Here is a 19,681-nt window from a genome sequence, read left to right on the forward strand (position 1 = left end):
AAATAAATTTTAAAAATAAAAAAAATTTTAAAATAAAAATATATATATATATATACATACATATATAAATCATTTTATACAGGGTGATGTAGCTTACACCTGTAACCCTAGTGCTTTGGGAGGCCAACGCAGGAGGATCACTTGAGGCCAGAATTTCAAGACCAGCCTGGGCAACATAGCAAGACCCTGTCTCTACAAAAAACCAAAAACTTAGGCACAGTGGCTCACACCTGTAGTGCCCACGCTTTGGCAGGCCGAGGTAGGAGGATCATTTGAGCCCAGGAGTTCCAAGGCTACAGTGACCTGTGATCACAGCACTGCACTGAAGCCTGACTTGGACACCAGAGCAAGACCCTGTCTTTAAAATTTTAAAAAGAATATAAATAATTTCTAAGATACATTCCAGGGGGCCGGGCGCGGTGGCTCAAGCCTGTAATCCCAGCACTTTGGGAGGCTGAAGCGGGTGGATCACGAGGTCGAGAGATCGAGACCATCCTGGTCAACATGGTGAAACCCCGTCTCTACTAAAAATACAAAAAACTAGCTGGGTGTGGTGGCGCGTGCCTGTAATCCCAGCTACTCAGGAGGCTGAGGCAGGAGAATTGCCTGAGCCCAGGAGGCGGAGGTTGCGGTGAGCCAAGATCGTGCCATTGCACTCCAGCCTGGGTAAGAAGAGGGAAACTCCGTCTCAAAAAAAAAAAAAAAATACATTCCAATAGAAAAAAATCTACTTTCCAAAAACCACCACAGAACACAGGAAAAAAAACAAAAACAGTTGTACAGCAAAAGACACACTTTGTGCAAAGGGAGGAAGTTATTATGCTACATAAAGATTAAAGCTCCTGGCCAAAACCTTACCAGCCTCCTAACCTAAATTTATTAACCTTTCCCTCCCAAGACATCTGGCTACAAAATTAAGAGAGATTTTTTAAACAGAGAGAAAGCTGGTTTCCTTTAAGCTCTGCTTGGTTCCTTTAGTCTTAATTTCATTCAGTGCCTAGCTAAGCTAATTATAAAGACAAGATCTTGTTGGCATAACTAAGTAAAACAAACTCTGCTCATTATTATTACCTAGAGTAACATCAAAGATGTTAACTTTAATCACATGGGCAAGCTGGTGTCAGGTTTCCCCCTGTAAAGCTATTTTCCCCTGTAAAATTCACAGTAACTTATGAGAACATACTTTGAGACTATGTTAACATCCAGCTACTCTCAAACTTTCACCCACTAGCTTTATTTATTTATTTATTTATTTATTTATTTATTTATCTGATGGAGTCTCACTCTGTCGCCAGGTTGGGGTGCAGTGGCACAATCTCAACTCACTGCAACCTCTACCTCCCGGGTTCAAGCAATTCTCCTGCCTCGGCCTCCAGAATAGCTGGGATTACAGGCGTCTGTTAACCACACCCAGCTAATTTTTGCATTTTTAGTAGAGACAGGGCTTCACCATGTTGATCAGGATGATCTCTATCTCCTGACTTTGTAATCCACCTGCCTCGGCCTACCAAAGTGCTGGGATTACTGGCATGAGTCACTAGTTTCAATATCCATTTTCACCCACTAGTTTTAAGATCCATTTATGGCTCTTACTTAAATCAATTGCTATAATTGCCAAAAGGCAATTTACTAATTCCACTTTTTCCTTTAGGTTCATTCACTAGTCAGAATTCTAAATTAAGAACTTTTAGATCATTTATTTATCATAGATCCTTACTTTATGGGAAATAAACAAGTACTGTCTTATTTATTTCAATGATTAAACTGCCCTATAAACAGTTAGTGGGAGTTTCGCCAGACTGGCTCCTATGTCTCTTTGACATATCCCATCATTTTACTTTTTTTAAGCCCTCCCTTATCTTACGAGACTACAAGAAGCTCCAAGCATATTTTCTATTTTTTCCTTCCCGTACTCTGGAATCTGTCATTTCTCTAGGTTCCTTCCAGTAGAGAATAGTATTAATGGTATTTAGAAACCAAGATCTAGGGCTAGGTGATATCATTGCTAAAGAGGTATCACTGCTTCTTGGCCAACTTAGCAGACAGAAGTGGAAAAAGACATACAGATATAGGCATGTGTACCCATAATAAGATCTATTTCTATATCTATATACTTCCAAAACCATGAATTTATGCCACTATCTTCAATTCCAATCAAACATCACAGTTCATTTTAACCTTCACCCTTTTTACCTTTGTAACTCCCTTCTCCAACAGTCAAAACTGGCTCCCATTTTCCACAACATATTTACTTATTTGCTTATAATACTATAGACAATTGCTTCAAAATTGCAAACCCATGCCTCTATGACAAAAACAAAAACCAAAAATTCTAGTTAACTCTACTAACTAGAGTTCAATGTTTATTTCAATCTTTTTGTCTTTATCCTGAGGACAGAGTTCAAATACTAAGGTCAAAAGTTACCTAAATTAGTTGTTTTTCACTTCTTCAGTGTAGTTGTTACTCATTTGAAATAGGTTCATTTGTTTGTTTGTACTCCACCTTAAGGTGTTTTTTTCATCATTTGATTTTGTTGTTGTGTTTATTGCTTATATACTAGTATGTGAAACATTAACATGGTTCCAAAAGTCAGAAAGGTATCCTCAGAAGAGTCCCTGCCCCCATTCCCTCTATCCTTTCTACCACATAACTACCCATTCTCTAGGAAATCAATCAACCTCTAATTAATCTTTTTTGTGTTTTGTTTTTGCCCCATGAACAAATATAGATGTATTTTCTTATTTCTCCTTCTTAAACAAAAGGTAGTGTACTATACACAAAGTAGTAGATACTTTTACACTTTACTTTTTTCACTGATTCTGTAGGTTTGGTTTGTGTGACCCCTCCAAATCTCATACTGAAATCTGATCCCCAAAGTTGGAGGTGGGGCTTAATGGAAAGTGTTTGGGTCATGGGGGTGAATCCCTCATGAACAGATTAATGCCCTCCCTGGGACTGGGGTATAAATGAGTTCTTACTATTAGTTCCACTACAGCTGGTTGTTAAAGAGCCTGGTGCCTCCCTACTGGCTTGCTTCCTCCCACCATGTGATCTCTGCACACGCCCCTCCCCTTCCCCTTCTGTCATGAATGGAAGCTTCCTTACACCCTCACCAGAAGTAGATGCTAATACCCTGCTTCTTGTACAGCCTGCAAAGCTCTGAACCAACAAAACCTCTTTTCGTCATACCCAGCCTCGGGTATTCCTTTAGGTTGTCCAATCTTTTTATTTCCCTGAGCCACGCTGGAAGAATTGTCCTGGGTCACACATAAAATACACTAAAATAACAATAGCTGATGAGCTTAAAAAACTGCAAAAAAAACTCATAATATTTTAAGAAACTTATTAATTTGTCTTGCACATTCAAAGCTGTCCTGGGCCGCATGCCACTCGCAGGCTGTGGGTTGAACAAGCTTGTTAGCTTGTTTGAAAGCAAGACAAACAAACCAAGACATCTGAACAACATATCCAAGAAAGCACTCCATATCAGTTAATCATGTCCTTGCTCACACTTTTTCACAGGTGCATAATGCTCAATTGGATTTGCCTATCGTGTAGGTTGCTTGTAATTTTTGTAATTAAGAAATGCTGCAACCTTGTGCATGTGTATTTTCATACTGTTGGAAGTGTATCTTCAGGGTAAATGCTGAGAATTGGGATTGCTGAGTCCAAAGGCATGTATGTGCTCAAATAAATACATCTTACATCTCTTAATAACACATCATTTCTGTGTTATTTCTGCCCCCTCAAAAAAAAATGCATAACCTGAATCTCATCAGCCAAACCCAAATTGAGGGGACTGTACAAGTAACTAATTTGTACTCTTTAGAAATGTCAATGTCATAAAACACAGAGACTAAAGAACTGTTCCAAAGTTAGACATGGAAATAATGAATTAGATAATCTGAGATTTTCTTCTACTATAAAGGACATCACTGAGACAACTGGCAAATTTCAAACAAATTCTACTCATCAGATAATAGTATAATAATAAATCAGTGTTAATTTCTTAGTTTGGTTTATAGATTTTATTCATAAAAGCAAATGCAGCTGGGGGCAGTGGCTCACGCCTATAATACCAATATTCTGGGAGTCCAAGGCGGGTGGATCACATGAGGTCAGGAGGTTGAGACCAGCCTGGCCAACGTGGTGAAACCCCAACTCTACTAAAAATACAAAAATTACTAGCTGGGCATAGTGGTGGTTCCCTGTAATCCCAGCTAGTAAGAAGGCTGACGCAGGAGAATCACTTGAACCCAGGAGGCAGAGGTTGCAGTGAGCAGAGATTGTGCCACTGCAGTCCAGCCTGAGCAACAAAAGTGAAACTCCATAGGGAGGGGAAGGGGAAGTGGACAGAAGGGGAAGGGGAGAAAAGGAAAAGGAAAGGAAAGAGAAAGAAAGAAAATGTTCTTCCTTGAGTGTATAGAAATTTTATCTAGGAATTGCCTGCAGGACCATTTCAACTGTTCCCCAAACAAGGAAAATATATATATAAATATATATATATATATATATATATATATATATATATATATGTGTGTGTAAATTAGCCAGGCATGGTGGTGGGCACCTGTAATCCCAGCTACCTGGGAGGCTGAGGCAGGAGAATGTCTTGAACCCAAGAAGCAGAGGCTGCAGTGAGCCGAGATCATGCCAGTGCACTCCAGCCTGGGCAACAGGGCAAGACTCAGTATCAAACAAAAAAAGAAGAAAGCAAATGCCTTGGTTTTTCGGAAATACACAAAGAGGTATTTAAGGATGAGGGTGGCATCTCTTCAACTTACACTCAAATGAGGAAAAAAAAAAAACTATATTACAGGGAATAAGGCAAATATGGTAAAATGTTATCATTTGGGAAATCTAGTTAAAGTCAAAAGTAAAAGCAACATCAGACATCAGATATCTTTTTGACACTTATATTCTTATTCCTTTTTTTTTTTTTTTTTTTTCGAGACAGAGTTTTGCTTTTGTTGCCCAGGCTGGAGTGCAATGGCACGACCTTAGCTCATCACAACCTCCGCCTCCTGGGTTCAAATAATTCTCCTGCTTCAGCCTCCCAAGTAGCTGGGATCACAGGCATCTGCCACCATGCCTGGGTAGTTTTTGTATTTTTAGTAGAGATGGGGTTTCTCCATGTTAGTCAGGCTGGTCTCCAACTCCCAACCTCAGGTGATCTGCCCACCCTGGCCTCCCAAAGTGCTGCGATTACAGGCGTGAGCCACCGCAACTGGCCTTATATTCTTATTTCTACTGCTAAACTTTACTTATGTGGATAAAAAGGTTTCTCCTAGGGAAAAAAAAAAAAATCAACATATAAGGTGACAGTAAGTTAGATGGCAATATTAAAGTATTAGTAAACACCAACAATAAATTAACTATAATATTTTTAATTAAACTACAAAGCTGTTTAGTGCTATGCAACAAATAATCACATGGCCTTAAAAAAACACTAAAAATAAAATTTATAAGACATCAAGGAGCTCAGTCCAATTATTCTGAAGTACAATTTAAGACAATTTATATTTCTTTGTATCTTTGATATATATTTTTCTTTGCAAACAGAAATAAATCTAAGGCCTACCAAGCACAATAGTTCAATTTTCAATCTCAAACAAACTCAGTAGTTCTGCCCAAAGTAATTCAAGATCAGAGCCTTTCAAGAAAACTCATGACTATTAAATCCATACTGTCTACACGCAGAGTGAAAATCCTTTACTCATTATCACTTTTCACTAAGGAAGGCATAGTGGAATTAATATCTTAAAGACTATTTTCGCCAACCAAAAAAAAAAAAAAAGTGTTCAAGTGGCATCATATATATATATATATATATATATATATATATATATATAAATTTTTTTTTTTTTTTTTTGAGTCTTGCTCTGTCCCCCAGGCTGGAAGGCAGTGGCATGATCTCCGCTTACTACAACCTCCAACTCCCAGGTTCAAGCAATTCCCCTGCCTCAGCTCTTAGTAGCTGGGATTACAGGTGCCCGCCACCACACCCAGCTAATTTTTATATTTTTAGCAGAAATGGGGTTTCACCATGTAAGGCTGTTCTCGAACTCCTGACTTCAAGTGATAGGCCCGCCTCGGCCTCCCAAAGTGCTGGGATTACAGGTGTCAGGCACGGTGCCCAGCCAAAATATTTTTTTTTAATAACTTTAAAGTGTCTTCCCACTCTCCTCCCCCAATTTAAAGCTATCAATTTATTTTCCCAACTGAATGGAACAGACTATGTTCATTCAAAGCTTAGGAAAGACCATGGTATTTCAGCAATGCAGATGAATTAAAATACCACCCCTGTAAGCAGTAGCCTGTCATCTACCAAGGGAAAGCAGTATTCTTGACCTACTCAACACAAGTGCCCCCACTTGGCCAGGTGCAGTGGCTCACACCTGTAATGGCTCACACCTGCACTTGTGTGGCTCAGCACTTTGGGAGGCCGGCTGGTGGATGACCTGAATGAAGTCAGGAGTTCGTGACCAGCCTGGCCAACATGGTGAAACTCCATCTCTACTAAAAATAAAAAATTAGCCAGGCATGGTGGTGTATGCCTGTCTGTAATTCCACCTACCTGGGAGGCTGAAGCTGGAGAAGTGCTTGAACCCAGGATGTGGAGGTTGCAGTTAGCCGAGATCATGCCACTGCACTGTAGCGCAGACAACAGCTAACAGCTAAACTCCACCTCAAAAAAAAAAAGTGTCCCCACTCAACTCCTACAACTTCCTTATCCCAAAACAGGGGCATGCATGTGGAGGGAGGGAGGGGGAGGGAGGGGGGGGGGAGGGAGAGAGAGAGAGAGAGAGAGAGAGAGAGGGAGAGAGGGAGAGAGGGAGGGAGGGAGGGGGGGAGAGAGGGAGAGAGAGGGAGAGAGAGAACACTAACAAAACACTTACGTTAAGACACCACAGGTTAAAATTTCCTTCTTCTCCAAAGGCAATCATCCTCTATAAGAAAATGTTTTTCCAGGCCAGGTGCAGTGGCTCATGCCTGGAATCCCAGCATTATAGGAAGCAAAGGCAGGCGGATCACCTGAGATTGGGAGTTGGAGACCAGTCTGACCAACATGGAGAAACCCCATCTCTACTAAAAATACAAAATTAGTCGGGCATGGCGGCGCATGGCTGTAATCCCAGCTACTCGGGAGGCTGAGGCAGAATAGTCTGAACCCAGGAGGCAGAGGTTGCAGTGAGCCAAGATCATGCCGTTGCACTCCAGCCTGGACAAGAAGAGCGAAGCTCCATCTCAAAAAATAAAATAAAGAAAATGTTCTTCCTGAGTGTATAGAAAGTTTATCTAGGAATTGCCTGCAGGACCATTTCAACTGTTCCCCAAACAAGGAAACCTTAGCATGGTACCTCTTTGGGGGCATGTGTCTTTATCTTTCAATGCTAGCAATTCATTTGTAAATGAATGTAAAACAAGAGTTTACACGCTAAAAATGTCTGAAGTTTCAAAATCATAGATAAAAGTTAACAGTGTAGTTTCTAATGGCAGGAAAAATCTTCAAGATGTAGCAATGGAACCGCAATTTGGGAATTTAAACTCACAACCTTCACATGTGGATCAATTAACTATTAACACAAATCTTCTGAAATCTCTTTAAGATCTCTGCCCCAGGAAAAAGCAATGAAAAAGCACTCAGCACAAGACAAACTTTTAAAAAGCAATGCTGGGTCCAGATTAACAGGTCATAAGACTGACTAAAATTCAAGATGTGAGAAACCAGCTAACCCCGACCTACCTCAAAATCTGGCAAACTATTGAATAAAAAGTTAAGATGCTAAAAAAACCTGAAACTGGAATACTTCTCCCTGTAAATTTGTAAAACATGTATAGTCTTTTCTCAGAGTCACCAGATAAAGTACTAACCACAAAATTAAATGCTTACCTCTTTATTTCTTAAAATCAACTCCAAACTGACAAAAAGAAATTTCTCCAACTCAAAATGGAATCCACATTCATCATCTGAATATCACAGAAAGCAAGGAAGGGAGTATCGAGTGGGGGCAGGAAAGAGGGCAGTGAAGACTTAAAGTAATAGACCAGATTACGTGTCAACGAAAAATGAATAAATTACAAATTTTGTTTTGGAGGAATGCCAAAATACAGAACTAATAGCAGCAAATAAAACCAAGTAACAATTCTTTTTTTTTTTTTTTTTTTTGATGGAGTCTTACTCTGTAGCCCTGGCTGGAGTGCAGAGGCAAAATGTCAGCTCACTGCAACCACCACCTCCCGGGTTCAAGTTGTTCTCCTGAATTAGCCTCCTGAATAACTGGGATTACAGGCACGCACCAACACACCCAGCTAATTTTTGTATTTTTAGTAGAGGTGGGGTTTTACCATGTTGGCCAGGCTGATCTCAAACTCCTGAAATCAAGTGATCCACGCGCCTCAGCCTCCCAAAATGCTGGGATTACAGGCGTGAGCCACCATGCCCAGCAAACAATTCTTACTTTCTCTGTAGAAGGCACTGTGCTGATTGATTTACCTGCATTATTTAATTTACTCCAAAAACCCTAAGGGTACTATTAATATTATTCTCCCTTCTCAAATGGTGAAACTTGGGTTTAGAGAACTTAAGAAACTTGACTAAAGACACACGCTAGTTAAATGAGAAAAAAAAAAAACCTTAGAATTTCAAAGGTGCAGAAATTGGTTCAACCAAACCCAATCTTTCATGGAGAAGAAACAAGCTCAGCTGAGATAAAGGCAGATTAAGAGACTATTAAAGTCACCTGGGTAGAGAGACTGAGCCCCCCACATACCCAGCAGTCTCTCCTAACTACTCTGTACTATCTTGAAGTTATTTCTTAGCTAGAGTTTACTCATCATTCAGGTGTTCTGCTTACCAAGAGAACTTTTAAAGTTTTTCAAAAAACTATAAGCAACAGAAAGGAGAAGGTCATGTACATACATATACTAATTAAACATAATACTTTATATTTTATCATGGCTACTTTATGATTTGTTGTATTTATTTTAAAAAGAAAAAGGTAGCCGGGCGCGGTGGCTCAAGCCTGTAATCCCAGCACTTTGGGAGGCCGAGGCGGGTGGATCACGAGGTCGAGAGATCGAGACCATCCTGGTCAACATGGTGAAACCCCGTCTCTACTAAAAATACAAAAAATTAGCTGGGCATGGTGGTGCGTGCCTGTAATCCCAGCTACTCAGGAGGCTGAGGCAGGAGAATTGCTTGAACCCAGGAGGCGGAGGTTGCGGCGAGCCGAGATCGCGCCATTGCACTCCAGCCTGGGTAACGAGCGAAACTCCATCCCCCCCCCAAAAAAAAAAGAAAAAAGAAAAAGGTATCTCAATTACCTTAATTTCCTAATTTTGCAACTCTTCATACGAATAGAAGGTAACAACTAAATCTAAGTCAAAGAAAGGGTAAAAGGCATTGTTTTTAAATTCTCCATTCCCAATTTTGTATTTATTTTCTGCTCAAGATTACATAGTAGACAAATATATACTGAAAATTGTAGAAACAGCCTAGTATTTCAGGAGCCTTAAAAAAATAATTAAGACCAATTTGTGCCATTCTAATCTCCTACAAAGAGAACTGACTTCTGCTTCTTAAAATGGTTAGTCTGCTGTGTTATCTCCCTCCAGTTACTACTACTGCTGAACAATCATAGTGAAATGAATTTTAACACCCCAGGAGTAGGGCAATGAATAGTTACCCTATTAAGTGTAAATATAAACATTTACTTTAGCTCCGTAATCTAAAATTAATAATATATGCAGCTTTACTATATACTATACATTGTTCTAAGCCCTTGACATGTTTTTTCATTTAATTGTACAGCTGTATGCAGTCCATCATATTTCCCCATTTTACAGATGGGGAAAACTGAGGTACAGAGAGGTTAAGTAACCTGCCTAAAATTACACATACAGCAAGTGGTAGAGCTGAGACTGCATCCAGGTAGTCGGGTTCCTGTCTCTCCAAAAAGTCTGCTTTTTGCAGAGCCCAGATGATAGGTCCCAAATCAACTATCGATCCCACTCCCCCCGCCATATGACTCCCAAATATGACATTTCCATTCTTCCTACCACCAAGCCTACAATGTGCTTTTAACAACTTTTTTCCACATTGACTTTTCCGAGTCTGAATTCTCTCTGCATTTAAACATATTACAGAACTGTAGGCATAAACACTGATAACACCTAACATTACTGACCACATACAACATGCTAGATGTAATGCTACTACCTTTGTCATCATTTAAAAGTTACAAAGAATGTGTAATCAAACCCATTTTACTGGTGAGAAAACTGAGGCTCAGAGAGGCTGAATATTTTGGCCATGTTCTCATAGACAATAAATGACAGAGCTTTAAAAGACACACACGCTGAAGTACATATATACATATATGTCTTTCTGATGCATACCTTCTTCCTTTACTTCTTTGATATCGTCTAGAGCATCTAGGTACTATACTATTCATAGTGGAGGTATTTCTTCAACAAACGAATTCTACAAATCACTAGGAAAACAGCAATTAATGCTTTTTTTTTTTTTTTTTTTGGAGTCAGAGTCTCATTCTGTTGCCCAGTTGGGAGTGCAGTGGTGCAATCTTGGCTCATCACAACCTCCGCCTTCCGTGTTCAAGCGATTTTCCCAAGTAGCCTCATCCTCTCAAGTAGCTGGGACTACAGGTGCTCACCACCATGCCTGGCTAATTTTTGTATTTTTAGTAGAGATGGGGCTTTGCCAATATTGGCCAGGCTGGTCTTGAACTCCTGACCTCTGGTGATCTGCCCACTTCGGCCTTGCAAGGTGCGGAGATTACAGGCGTTAGCTTTCTTAATGGCTCTTAATATTATTTATTAAATTAACATTTAATATTATTTATTAGATTACTGCTTTCTTAATGGCTTTTAATGTTACTCCCCAAAAACAAAAAGACCCAACACCCTAATTAACATGGACACAGATAATTCAGATGGCCCCTTCCTCAAAAAAATTAAATATTAGTAGTTCAAATCTTTCAGTTAACACTATCAATATTGGAAGCCAAGATTGTTCTCCCACTTCTAGATTTCTCCTCCACTACTCCTTACCCACCAGCCATCAGACTAGTCCCCAAAGAAAGGGTTAGGTATAAATTGTTTTGCTTTACCATTAGTTACGTACAATTTATCTGTGCCCTAGGGAAATAGCAACCTGACAGCATCCCTGATTCTGCAGCCTGCTAAACTTAAACCAATCTCACTTCTTGCTCAGTGATTTCTTTTTAACCCACTAATGAGCATACTGTAAATGCTCATTATATAAACATCCCTTCTTCCTGGATACAAAGGTTTTAGCAGCAGTAATCCCAGGGAATATTACAGCAACAATTATTGCTCATTTACTCAATGTGAAAGGTGACAATCAACGTTTGTTTCAGTATTCAATATTTTAACAATATTTTAATGTCACTATAAACACTGAGTGAAATAAGCTAATCAGGTATCCCAATTAATAACAGATGGGTGAAACGGAAACCAGAAAAAAAAATTTCACCGTTCATACTCTAGATACTGTGAAAATATCCGTGTTACCTGTTACAACAGGGTACCTTCGTTCTCTCCCAGCATATGCCACACCTTTTAGGTTGACAAAAGCAGGAAGACATCGGGGCTTTGTGTTTTAAAAATCCCAAAAAAGATTACTCAAACCTCCCCCCAAGAGCAAATTCTAAGAAGGAAGAATTCCACCTCCCTTTTCTTTACCACAAACCCTTTAGACTTTCCGCCTCTAGCACCCAGAGAGGGCTCCGGGTGGGGGAGAAGGTGGTGAGAAAACAGAACGCACGACTCGGTCACCTCCCAGCCTGGCCCATCCCAAACTTCACCTAGGCAAGGCGAGAAGCAGGAAGGCACCAGGAATTCCTAGGAAATGGTCTCACCCCACCAGAGAACATTTTTAACTTCCTCGAAGCCACCATTTCCCCGGGGCATTATCACACACTCCCACCCGGACATATTACCTAAGAGAGTACTTAAAAGCACAACACACGCACACAAAGAAATACACGGCGCTTGAAGCGGGCAGCTCCGGCTCATGCGGCGCGGGGAAGCCTGGAGACCACGCGGAGCCGCAGCCAAGTTGCCACAGCGATCGCCTCGACGGTGCAGGCGCGGCCGCAGGCGGCTGGAAAAGCAACTCGAGGGGCTCCAGCTCCAGTTCCTAGCCCCACGCCTGGACCAGGAAGCTCGCCTTGGTGGCCCAGTCTCTCCCGGAGGTCTCCGGCCTCGGCCAGAGCGATAAGGTGGATCGGCGCTTCCCACCCTGCCAGCTCCGCCCTCCAGACCACATTCCTGAGAAGCCCTACTCCCGCGACGCCGCGCCCGGGAGGAGGCAGGAGCGCGACGCCGCGGCCGCAGGGCAGGAGTGTAGTCGGCCTCACGCCCTCACGCCCTCCCGGCCCCGGCCCCGGCCCGCGAGGCGCCTCCGGAGCGAGGTCGCGGCGGCCGCCCCGCCACAGGTAGCGCCGGCCCCCGCCCGCCGCCGCCCGGGCGCCCCCGGCAGGCCCGCTCCAGGTACCTGGATGAACTGGATGGTGAGCGCCGACTTCCCCACGCCGCCACCGCCGACCACCACGAGCCGGTACTTCTCCTGGCCGGAGCCGTCCCGCCAGCCGGCCGCGGCCATGGGGACGCCACAGAGCCCAGCCTGACCGCGCCAAGCCGCCGCTGCCGCCCGCCCTAGGCCCGGCTCCGGGGACGTGTGCGGCCGGCGGGCAGCGGGCGAGCGGCCGGGCGGGGGTCGCGGGTAGCGGGAGGTGTCGGGAGGGCAGGTCCGCGCGGCGGCGCGGCGCCAGGAGCTGGCTGGGTACCGCCCGAGGCGCGGAGAAATGGGGTGACGGCACGGGCCAGTGGCGGCAGCGGCCGGGGGGCGCGCTCCTCTACGCGTCTCCGCAGCGCTCGCCGAACGCAGCCTCTAGCGCCGCCACAAATGGCCGTCTGGGGGCCGGGCTGCCAGGCTGAGGTGCTGAATATGCATGAGGGGGCGGGGCGGGGCGGGGCCACGCTGCTCGCGGCTGAGATCCGGGAGGTGACCCAGGCTTCAGAAACCCACGGACAGGCTACTCCAATCTCTAGCCAGTGAGCGAGTGTGGGAGTGGGTGTCAGCTGGGAGTGGGACGAAGGCAGTAAGAGTGTGTGACCCTAATTGTGTTATGTCAGGGATTGTGTGGATGGAAAAATACAATATGTGACGGCTTGTGTGAAAAATAGAGCTGTTGGCATATTAACTCAGTTTTATCGGAGAGTAAATACCGTGCTTTAAGAGTACAGATGGTGACCATACTTGTGTGAAAAACAGTATGTGACAGTGATTGAGGATTAGAGCTGTGTCACAGCAACTGAGTGTGTGATGGGCGTGTGCTTGTGACAGTGTGAAGAATGGGACAGTGGGTGAGCCTGAAGAATAAGTCACAGTGATTGAGCTTACATGGGGAAGACGGAATGTAACAAATTTTTGTGTCAGTACAGTGTCATAGTTGCTATGTTTGTGGGTGACAAATGTTCAGTAATTGGATATAAGGAGTGTGAGTGTGAGGGTTTGAACTCCTGGCCCCAAGCAATCCTCCTGCCTTGGCCTCCAAAGTGCTGGGATTATAGGTGGAAGTCACTGCCCTGCCCTCATGGGGTTTTTAATAAGAATTAAATAAGCACATAAAACAGTGCTGGTACACAGGAAGCATTTACAGCAATTTTGGAACATGACTACAAGTTCTTGGATTTACCTGGTAACTCACTTGGAACCAGTAGAATGCAGCAGAAGAGATGCTGCCTAAGTTCCCAGGCTAGATCAGAAGAGGCCATGTAGCTGTTCTCTTGGTATTCTCACTCCGGGAGAAACAAAGTTTGACAACCATAAGACTGTCATGCTACAGAGGCCACATGTAGGCATGCCAGTCAAAATTCTCACTGATGGCCAGGAGTAACATGTCAATTTTTTTAAAAAGTCCCGGGCCGGGCGCAGTGGCTTAAGCTTGTAATCCCAGCACTTTGGGAGGCCAAGGCGGGTCGATCACAAGGTCGAGAGATTGAGACCATCCTGGTCAACATAGTGAAACCCCGTCTCTACTAAAAATACAAAAAAAAATTAGCTGGGCATAGTGGTGCATGCCTGTAATCCCAGCTACTCAGGAGGCTGAGACAGGAGAATTGCCTGAACCCAAGAGGCTGAGGTTGCGGTGAGCCAAGATCACGCATTGCACTCCAGCCTGGGTAACAAGAGTGAAACTCCGCCTCAAAAAAAAAAAAGTCTCACTGAGCTCCCACGAGATCACCAGCATCACCTGTCAGCCATCTGAGTGAGACATCTTGGACACTCAGCCCAAGGGAGCCTTCCAATGATGGCAACCCCTGTTAGTGTCTGACTGCAACTGCGTGAGAGACTCCAAGCAAGAACTATCTACCCAGCCCAGCCCTTCCTGAATTTTATATATATATATGTACACACACACACTTTATTTTTGTCTTTTTTGAAAGACAAGATCCCTCTGTCACCCAGGCTGAAATGCAGTGGCACAATCATGGCTCACTAAAGCCTCCAACTTCTGAACTCAAGTGATCCTTCCACCTCAGCCTCAGTAGCAGCTGGCACTACAAGCACATGCCATCATGCTCAGGTAAATTTTTTTTTTTTGAAACAAGTTTTCCCTATGTTACCAGGCTGGTCTCAAACTCCCAAAGTGCTGGGATTGCTGGGAGCGATGGCTCACACCTATAATCCCAGTACTTTGGAAAGCCCAGGTGGGTGAATCGCTTGAGCCCAAGAGTTCCAGACCAACCTGGCCAACATGGCTAAACCCATCTCTTCTAGAAATACAAAATTTAGCCAGGAGTGGTGGCATAGGCTTGTAGTCCCAGCTACTCCAGAGGCTGAGGTGGGAGGATCACATGAGCCTGGGATGCAGAAGTTGCAGTGAACCAAGTTTGTGCCACTGCCCTACCACCTGGGCAGCAGAGCAGCTCAAAAAAAAAAAAAAAAAAAAAAAGTGCTGGGATTACAGGCATGAACCAGCACTCCTAGCCCTTCTGGAATACTTGACCCACAAAATTGTGAGCAAAATAAAATTATAGTGGCTCATGCCTGTAATCCCAGCCTTTGGGAGGCCGAGGTAGGCAGATCACTTGAGCCCAGGAGTTCCAGACCAGCCTGGCCAACATGACTAATCCCGTCTCTACAAAAAATTACAAAAATTAGCCGTGAGTGGTGGTGCACATGCTTGTAGTCCCAGCCACTCCAGAGGCTGAGGTGAGAGGATCATTTGAGCCTGGAACACAGAAGTGACAGTGAGCCAAGTTTGTGCCACTGTACTCGCACCTGGACAACAGAGCAGGCTCAAAAAAAAAAGTGCTGGGATTACAGGCATGATCCATCACTCCTGGCCCTTCTTGAACATTTGACCCACAAAATCAAAAGCGAAATAAAATTGTAGCAGCTCCTATCTGTAATCCCTGCACTTTGGGGAGTACCTTGAAAAGTACATTGAAATACTGCTTCACACACTCAAGGATGACTAAAATTAAAAAGACAGATTATATAAGTGTTGATGAATATGTGAAGAAACTGGAGCCCTCATACACTGTGGGTAGGTGTGTTAAATGATGCCACTGCTTTGGAAAACTGTATGTCAGTTCCTCAAAAGATTAAATGTAGAGTTATCCGACCTGACAATTACTCTCCTACTTATCTATACCTGAGAGAAATGAAGACATATATGTACATGAAAACTTGTTTGTGAATGTTCATAGCGTTGTTATATGTAATAGCCAAAAAGTGGAAACAATTGTTCTTCAGCTGATGAGTGGATAAACAAAATGTCATATAGCCACACAATAGAATATTATTTGGCAATAAAAAGAAATGAGGAGGCCGGGCGCGGTGGCTCAAGCTTGTAATCCCAGCACTTTGGGAGGCCGAGGTGGGTGGATCACGAGGTCAAGAGATCGAGACCATCCTGGTCAACATGGTGAAACCCCGTCTCTACTAAAATACAAAAAAATTAGCTGGGCATGGTGGTGCGTGCCTGTAATCCCAGCTACTCAGGAGGCTGAGGCAGGAGAATTGCCTGAGCCCAGGAGGCGGAGGTTGCGGTGAGCCGAGATCGCGCCATTGCACTCCAGCCTGGGTAACGAGCGAAACTCCGTCTCAAAAAAAAAAAAAAAAGAAATGAGGTCCTGATACATGCTGCAACACGGATAAACCTTGAAAACATTATGCTAAGTGAAAGAAGACAGACACAAAAGACCATATATTACATAATTCCATTTGCCAGGCGTGGTGGCTCAAGCCTGTAATCTCAGCACTTTGGGAGGCCGAGGCAGGTGGATCACGAGGTCAAGAGATCGAGACCATCCTGGTCAACATGGTGAAACCCCATCTCTACTAAAAATACAAAACATTAGCTGGGCATGGTGATGCGTGCCTGTAATCCCAGCTACTCAGGAGGTTGAGGCAGGAGAATTGCCTGAACCCAGGAGGCGGAGGTTGCAGTGAGCCAAGATTGCGCCATTGCACTCCAGCCTGGGTAACAAGAGTGAAACTCCATCTCAAGAAAAAAAAAAAAAAAGAAATATAATTCCATTTATATAAAAGGTCCAGAATAGGCAAATTTATAGATTCAGAAAGCAGATTTGTGGTTGCCAGAACTACAGCAACCAATAGCAGGTATAGGGTTTCTTTTTGAGGAGTTGAAAATGTTTTGAAATTAGATAGTGGTGCTGATTGTAAATATACTAAAAACATTGGATTGTATGCTTTATATGGGTGAATTTTATTGTGTGTGAATTATATCTCAGAGAAGTAACAAGAAAAAAAGATTCAATTGCAAGGTTTTATTTGAACTGTGAAGTTCAAGGAAGTGGCTTTGTACTTCAGTATGTTCTCCATATTAACTCTATTCCTTTACTTTTTTATTTGACTCAAAACATAGTATTCAGCAAACAAAAAGTCCATATGCTCCACCCCACCCAGACTTTCTATTCTAAAATGAGCTCTTTCCCTTAGAAAATGCCCCCAAAAGCATACAGCGAAAAGAAACTTCCCTGCAAACACAAATCACTGAAGACACACAGGAGAATATGGGAGAGGAAGAACTAGTTGTCACTCAAGCCAATTAAAGGTGAATTTTCAACTTAGTCTGAAAAGTTTCCTTTTCAAGTAGCTGACAGATAGTAAGTACATAAATCTTCGTGAAAAGAATGATCTAGAACCTTGGAAAGAACAGTAGAGATCATCCCCCTTACTTTATAGAAAGAAATCCTGTGGCAAGGGGGAGAATTTCTTTCCCAATGTCACCTAGCAAGTTGTTAGCAGGGATTAGGAAACAGGTCTCCTGACTCCCTTGCTCAGAGCACTTTGCCCCACGCCAAGCTGGGTGTTATCCAGAACCCCGGAGAGCCTCACATCGCAGAGGGAGGCAGTGTGATGCTGCCAATCAAGAGAGCTGTTGACTGCATCATTTTGACTTAATTCGAGTGATTATTTAGCTAAAGTGTTGTCAAGAGATTTCAACAGGCAGAATTCAGAGCCAGATCTGGCCAGTGCATATGTTTTGGCCTACAATTCAAATTTTTTGTTTAAATTTTGAATTGGTTGCCGATATTTAAAAATAGGATATTTCACAAATCTGTATTTCTAACTCTTCTTGGGAAAGTTAAGTGGAATATCTAGCAACACTGGACTGGTGTTATCTAGCAACAACTAGCTAAAGGTAAGTACTGACTGCCTTTTAGAGAATGTAAGATCCTCCTGTTCATCAGAGTCACCAGCACTCTTCTCTCATACACCACCCATTTGTTACCTGCCTGGCTTTAGTGAACTTTAAGAGCTTGCAAATCCTACTAATATATGGCAATGTTCTCCACAAAGGATGTGCTTCCAAGTCCCCTGTAGTGTATTTTATTTATTTATTTTTTCCTATTCGAACATGAAAGGCAGCCTGTAGTATCTTTTAAAATGAAGAAACTGGGCTTCTCCCCAGACCTGCTAAATGAGAACCTCTGAGGATGCAGACTTAGAATCTGAATTTGTATATTAAATATCTAAAGTGACAGACAGATGTGGTGGCTCATACCTGTAATCCCAGCACTTTGGGAGGCCAAGGCAGGTGGATCACCTGAGGTCAGGAGTTCAAGATCAGCCTGGCCAACATGGTGAAACCTCATGTCTAATAAAAGTACAAAATAATTAGCCAGGCATGGTGGTGTGTGCCTATAATCCCAGCTACTTAGGAGGCTGAGGCAGGAGAATCAGTTGAACCGGGGAGGCAGAGGTTGCAGTGAGCTGAGATTGCACCACTGCACTCCAGCCTGGGTGACAGAGCAGGGCTCTGTCTCAAAAAAATAAAATAAAGTGACTCTGAGACACCACCACAGCAAGAACTCAGAGGAGGGTACACATCCCTGTCCACTCTTTATTTCAGGACAAAAAATGACCCATCTCATCTGGATTTTTGATTACTCATCATCTTTAAAAACCAATATTGACCAAACAGCATCCTTGGGCCATCCCAGAGACAGGATCTGAGGGGAGAGTGGAGAGGGAGATGCTAAACTCGAGACTCCCCTGACCTCATCTATAGCACATAGACAGAGCCAAGATCTGGTGGCCAAAGAAGGCCAAGCCCCCAGATCAGAGCCTGCAGTGCTTATCAAGGGTGATGGAGGAGCATCATCCACTTATTTCCTTAATGGGCCATTGCTTTTAACGTGAATGAATGGCTGGCAGAGAACGAAACAGCCCAGCAGGAGCTGCATGCATCTGAGATGAGACAGAAGCACAAATCTATTCCTTGTTTAAAGATCACGTTGCTAAGAATAGAAATTGAAACACACGCTCAAGCGTGTGCACACACACACAGCCCTGAGGAAGGCCATAATGGAGCTGGAGAAATCCATAACAGAAAAGGCATCTTGAGTTCACTCCCTCTAAAGCTCTCCTTTCACAGATGGGGAAATAAAGGCCCGCAGAGAGAAGAGCGGTCCCCAGCATCACCTGGAAACAGAGCAGAAGCATGACTGGAACTCAGATTTTTGTCTCCCACCTTGAGATCCATCTCAATGTAGTACACTGTCTTAGGAACTCAAGAGCCCAGAAGGCTGAGCAGGGCCAAAAATCAATGTATCCCTTCTGCATAGTTACCAGAAAGAATCAAGCAAAGGTATCACCATTGCTTTTCTTTTCTTTCTTTTTTTTTTTTTTTTTTTTTGAGACAGAGTCTCACTCTGTTACCCAGGCTAGAGTACAGTGGCTCAGTCTTGGCTCACTGCAACCTCTGCCTCCTGGGGTTGAAGTGATTCTCATGCTTCAGCCTCCAGAGCAGCTGGGACTACAGGTGTGCGCCACCACACCCAGCTAATTTTTGTATTTTTAGTAGATACAGGCTTTCACCATGTTGGTCAGGCTGGTCTCAAACTCCTGACCTCAGGTGATCTGCTCGCCTCGGCCTCCCAAACTGCTGGTATTACAGGAGTGAGCCACTGCGCCCAGTCTCACCATATCATTTTTTAAATAATGAAATATTGAAAACTCCCGAAATATTCAACAACAGGGACTTGGATAAATCAATGATGCAATGGCCACTATGTGGCCCTTAAAAATAATTTTTAGGCTGGGCGCGGTGGCTCAAGCCTGTAATCCCAGCACTTTGGGAGGCCGAGGCAGGC

General features: G+C 43.4%; 1 protein-coding gene across 4 annotated transcripts in view; it reads right to left on the reverse strand.

Annotated features, from left to right (window-relative positions):
* RRAS2 (RAS related 2) overlaps positions 1 to 12,964 on the reverse strand; it is an 88,036-nt gene extending 75,072 nt beyond the window's left edge. Inside the window, exon 1 of one of the 4 annotated variants that reach the window (XM_039471294.2) lies at positions 12,543 to 12,964. In XM_039471294.2, the coding sequence (XP_039327228.1) occupies positions 12,543 to 12,650 (108 nt within the window). In that variant the 5' untranslated portion in view covers positions 12,651 to 12,964. The other 3 variants (XM_010346439.3, XM_074401122.1, XM_074401118.1) reach the window with 3 other exon arrangements.
* Between the last annotated feature and the right edge of the window lie 6,717 nt (positions 12,965 to 19,681).

Source organism: Saimiri boliviensis, chromosome 6, assembly GCF_048565385.1.
Source record: "Saimiri boliviensis isolate mSaiBol1 chromosome 6, mSaiBol1.pri, whole genome shotgun sequence".
Classification (NCBI taxonomy): domain Eukaryota; kingdom Metazoa; phylum Chordata; class Mammalia; order Primates; family Cebidae; genus Saimiri; species Saimiri boliviensis.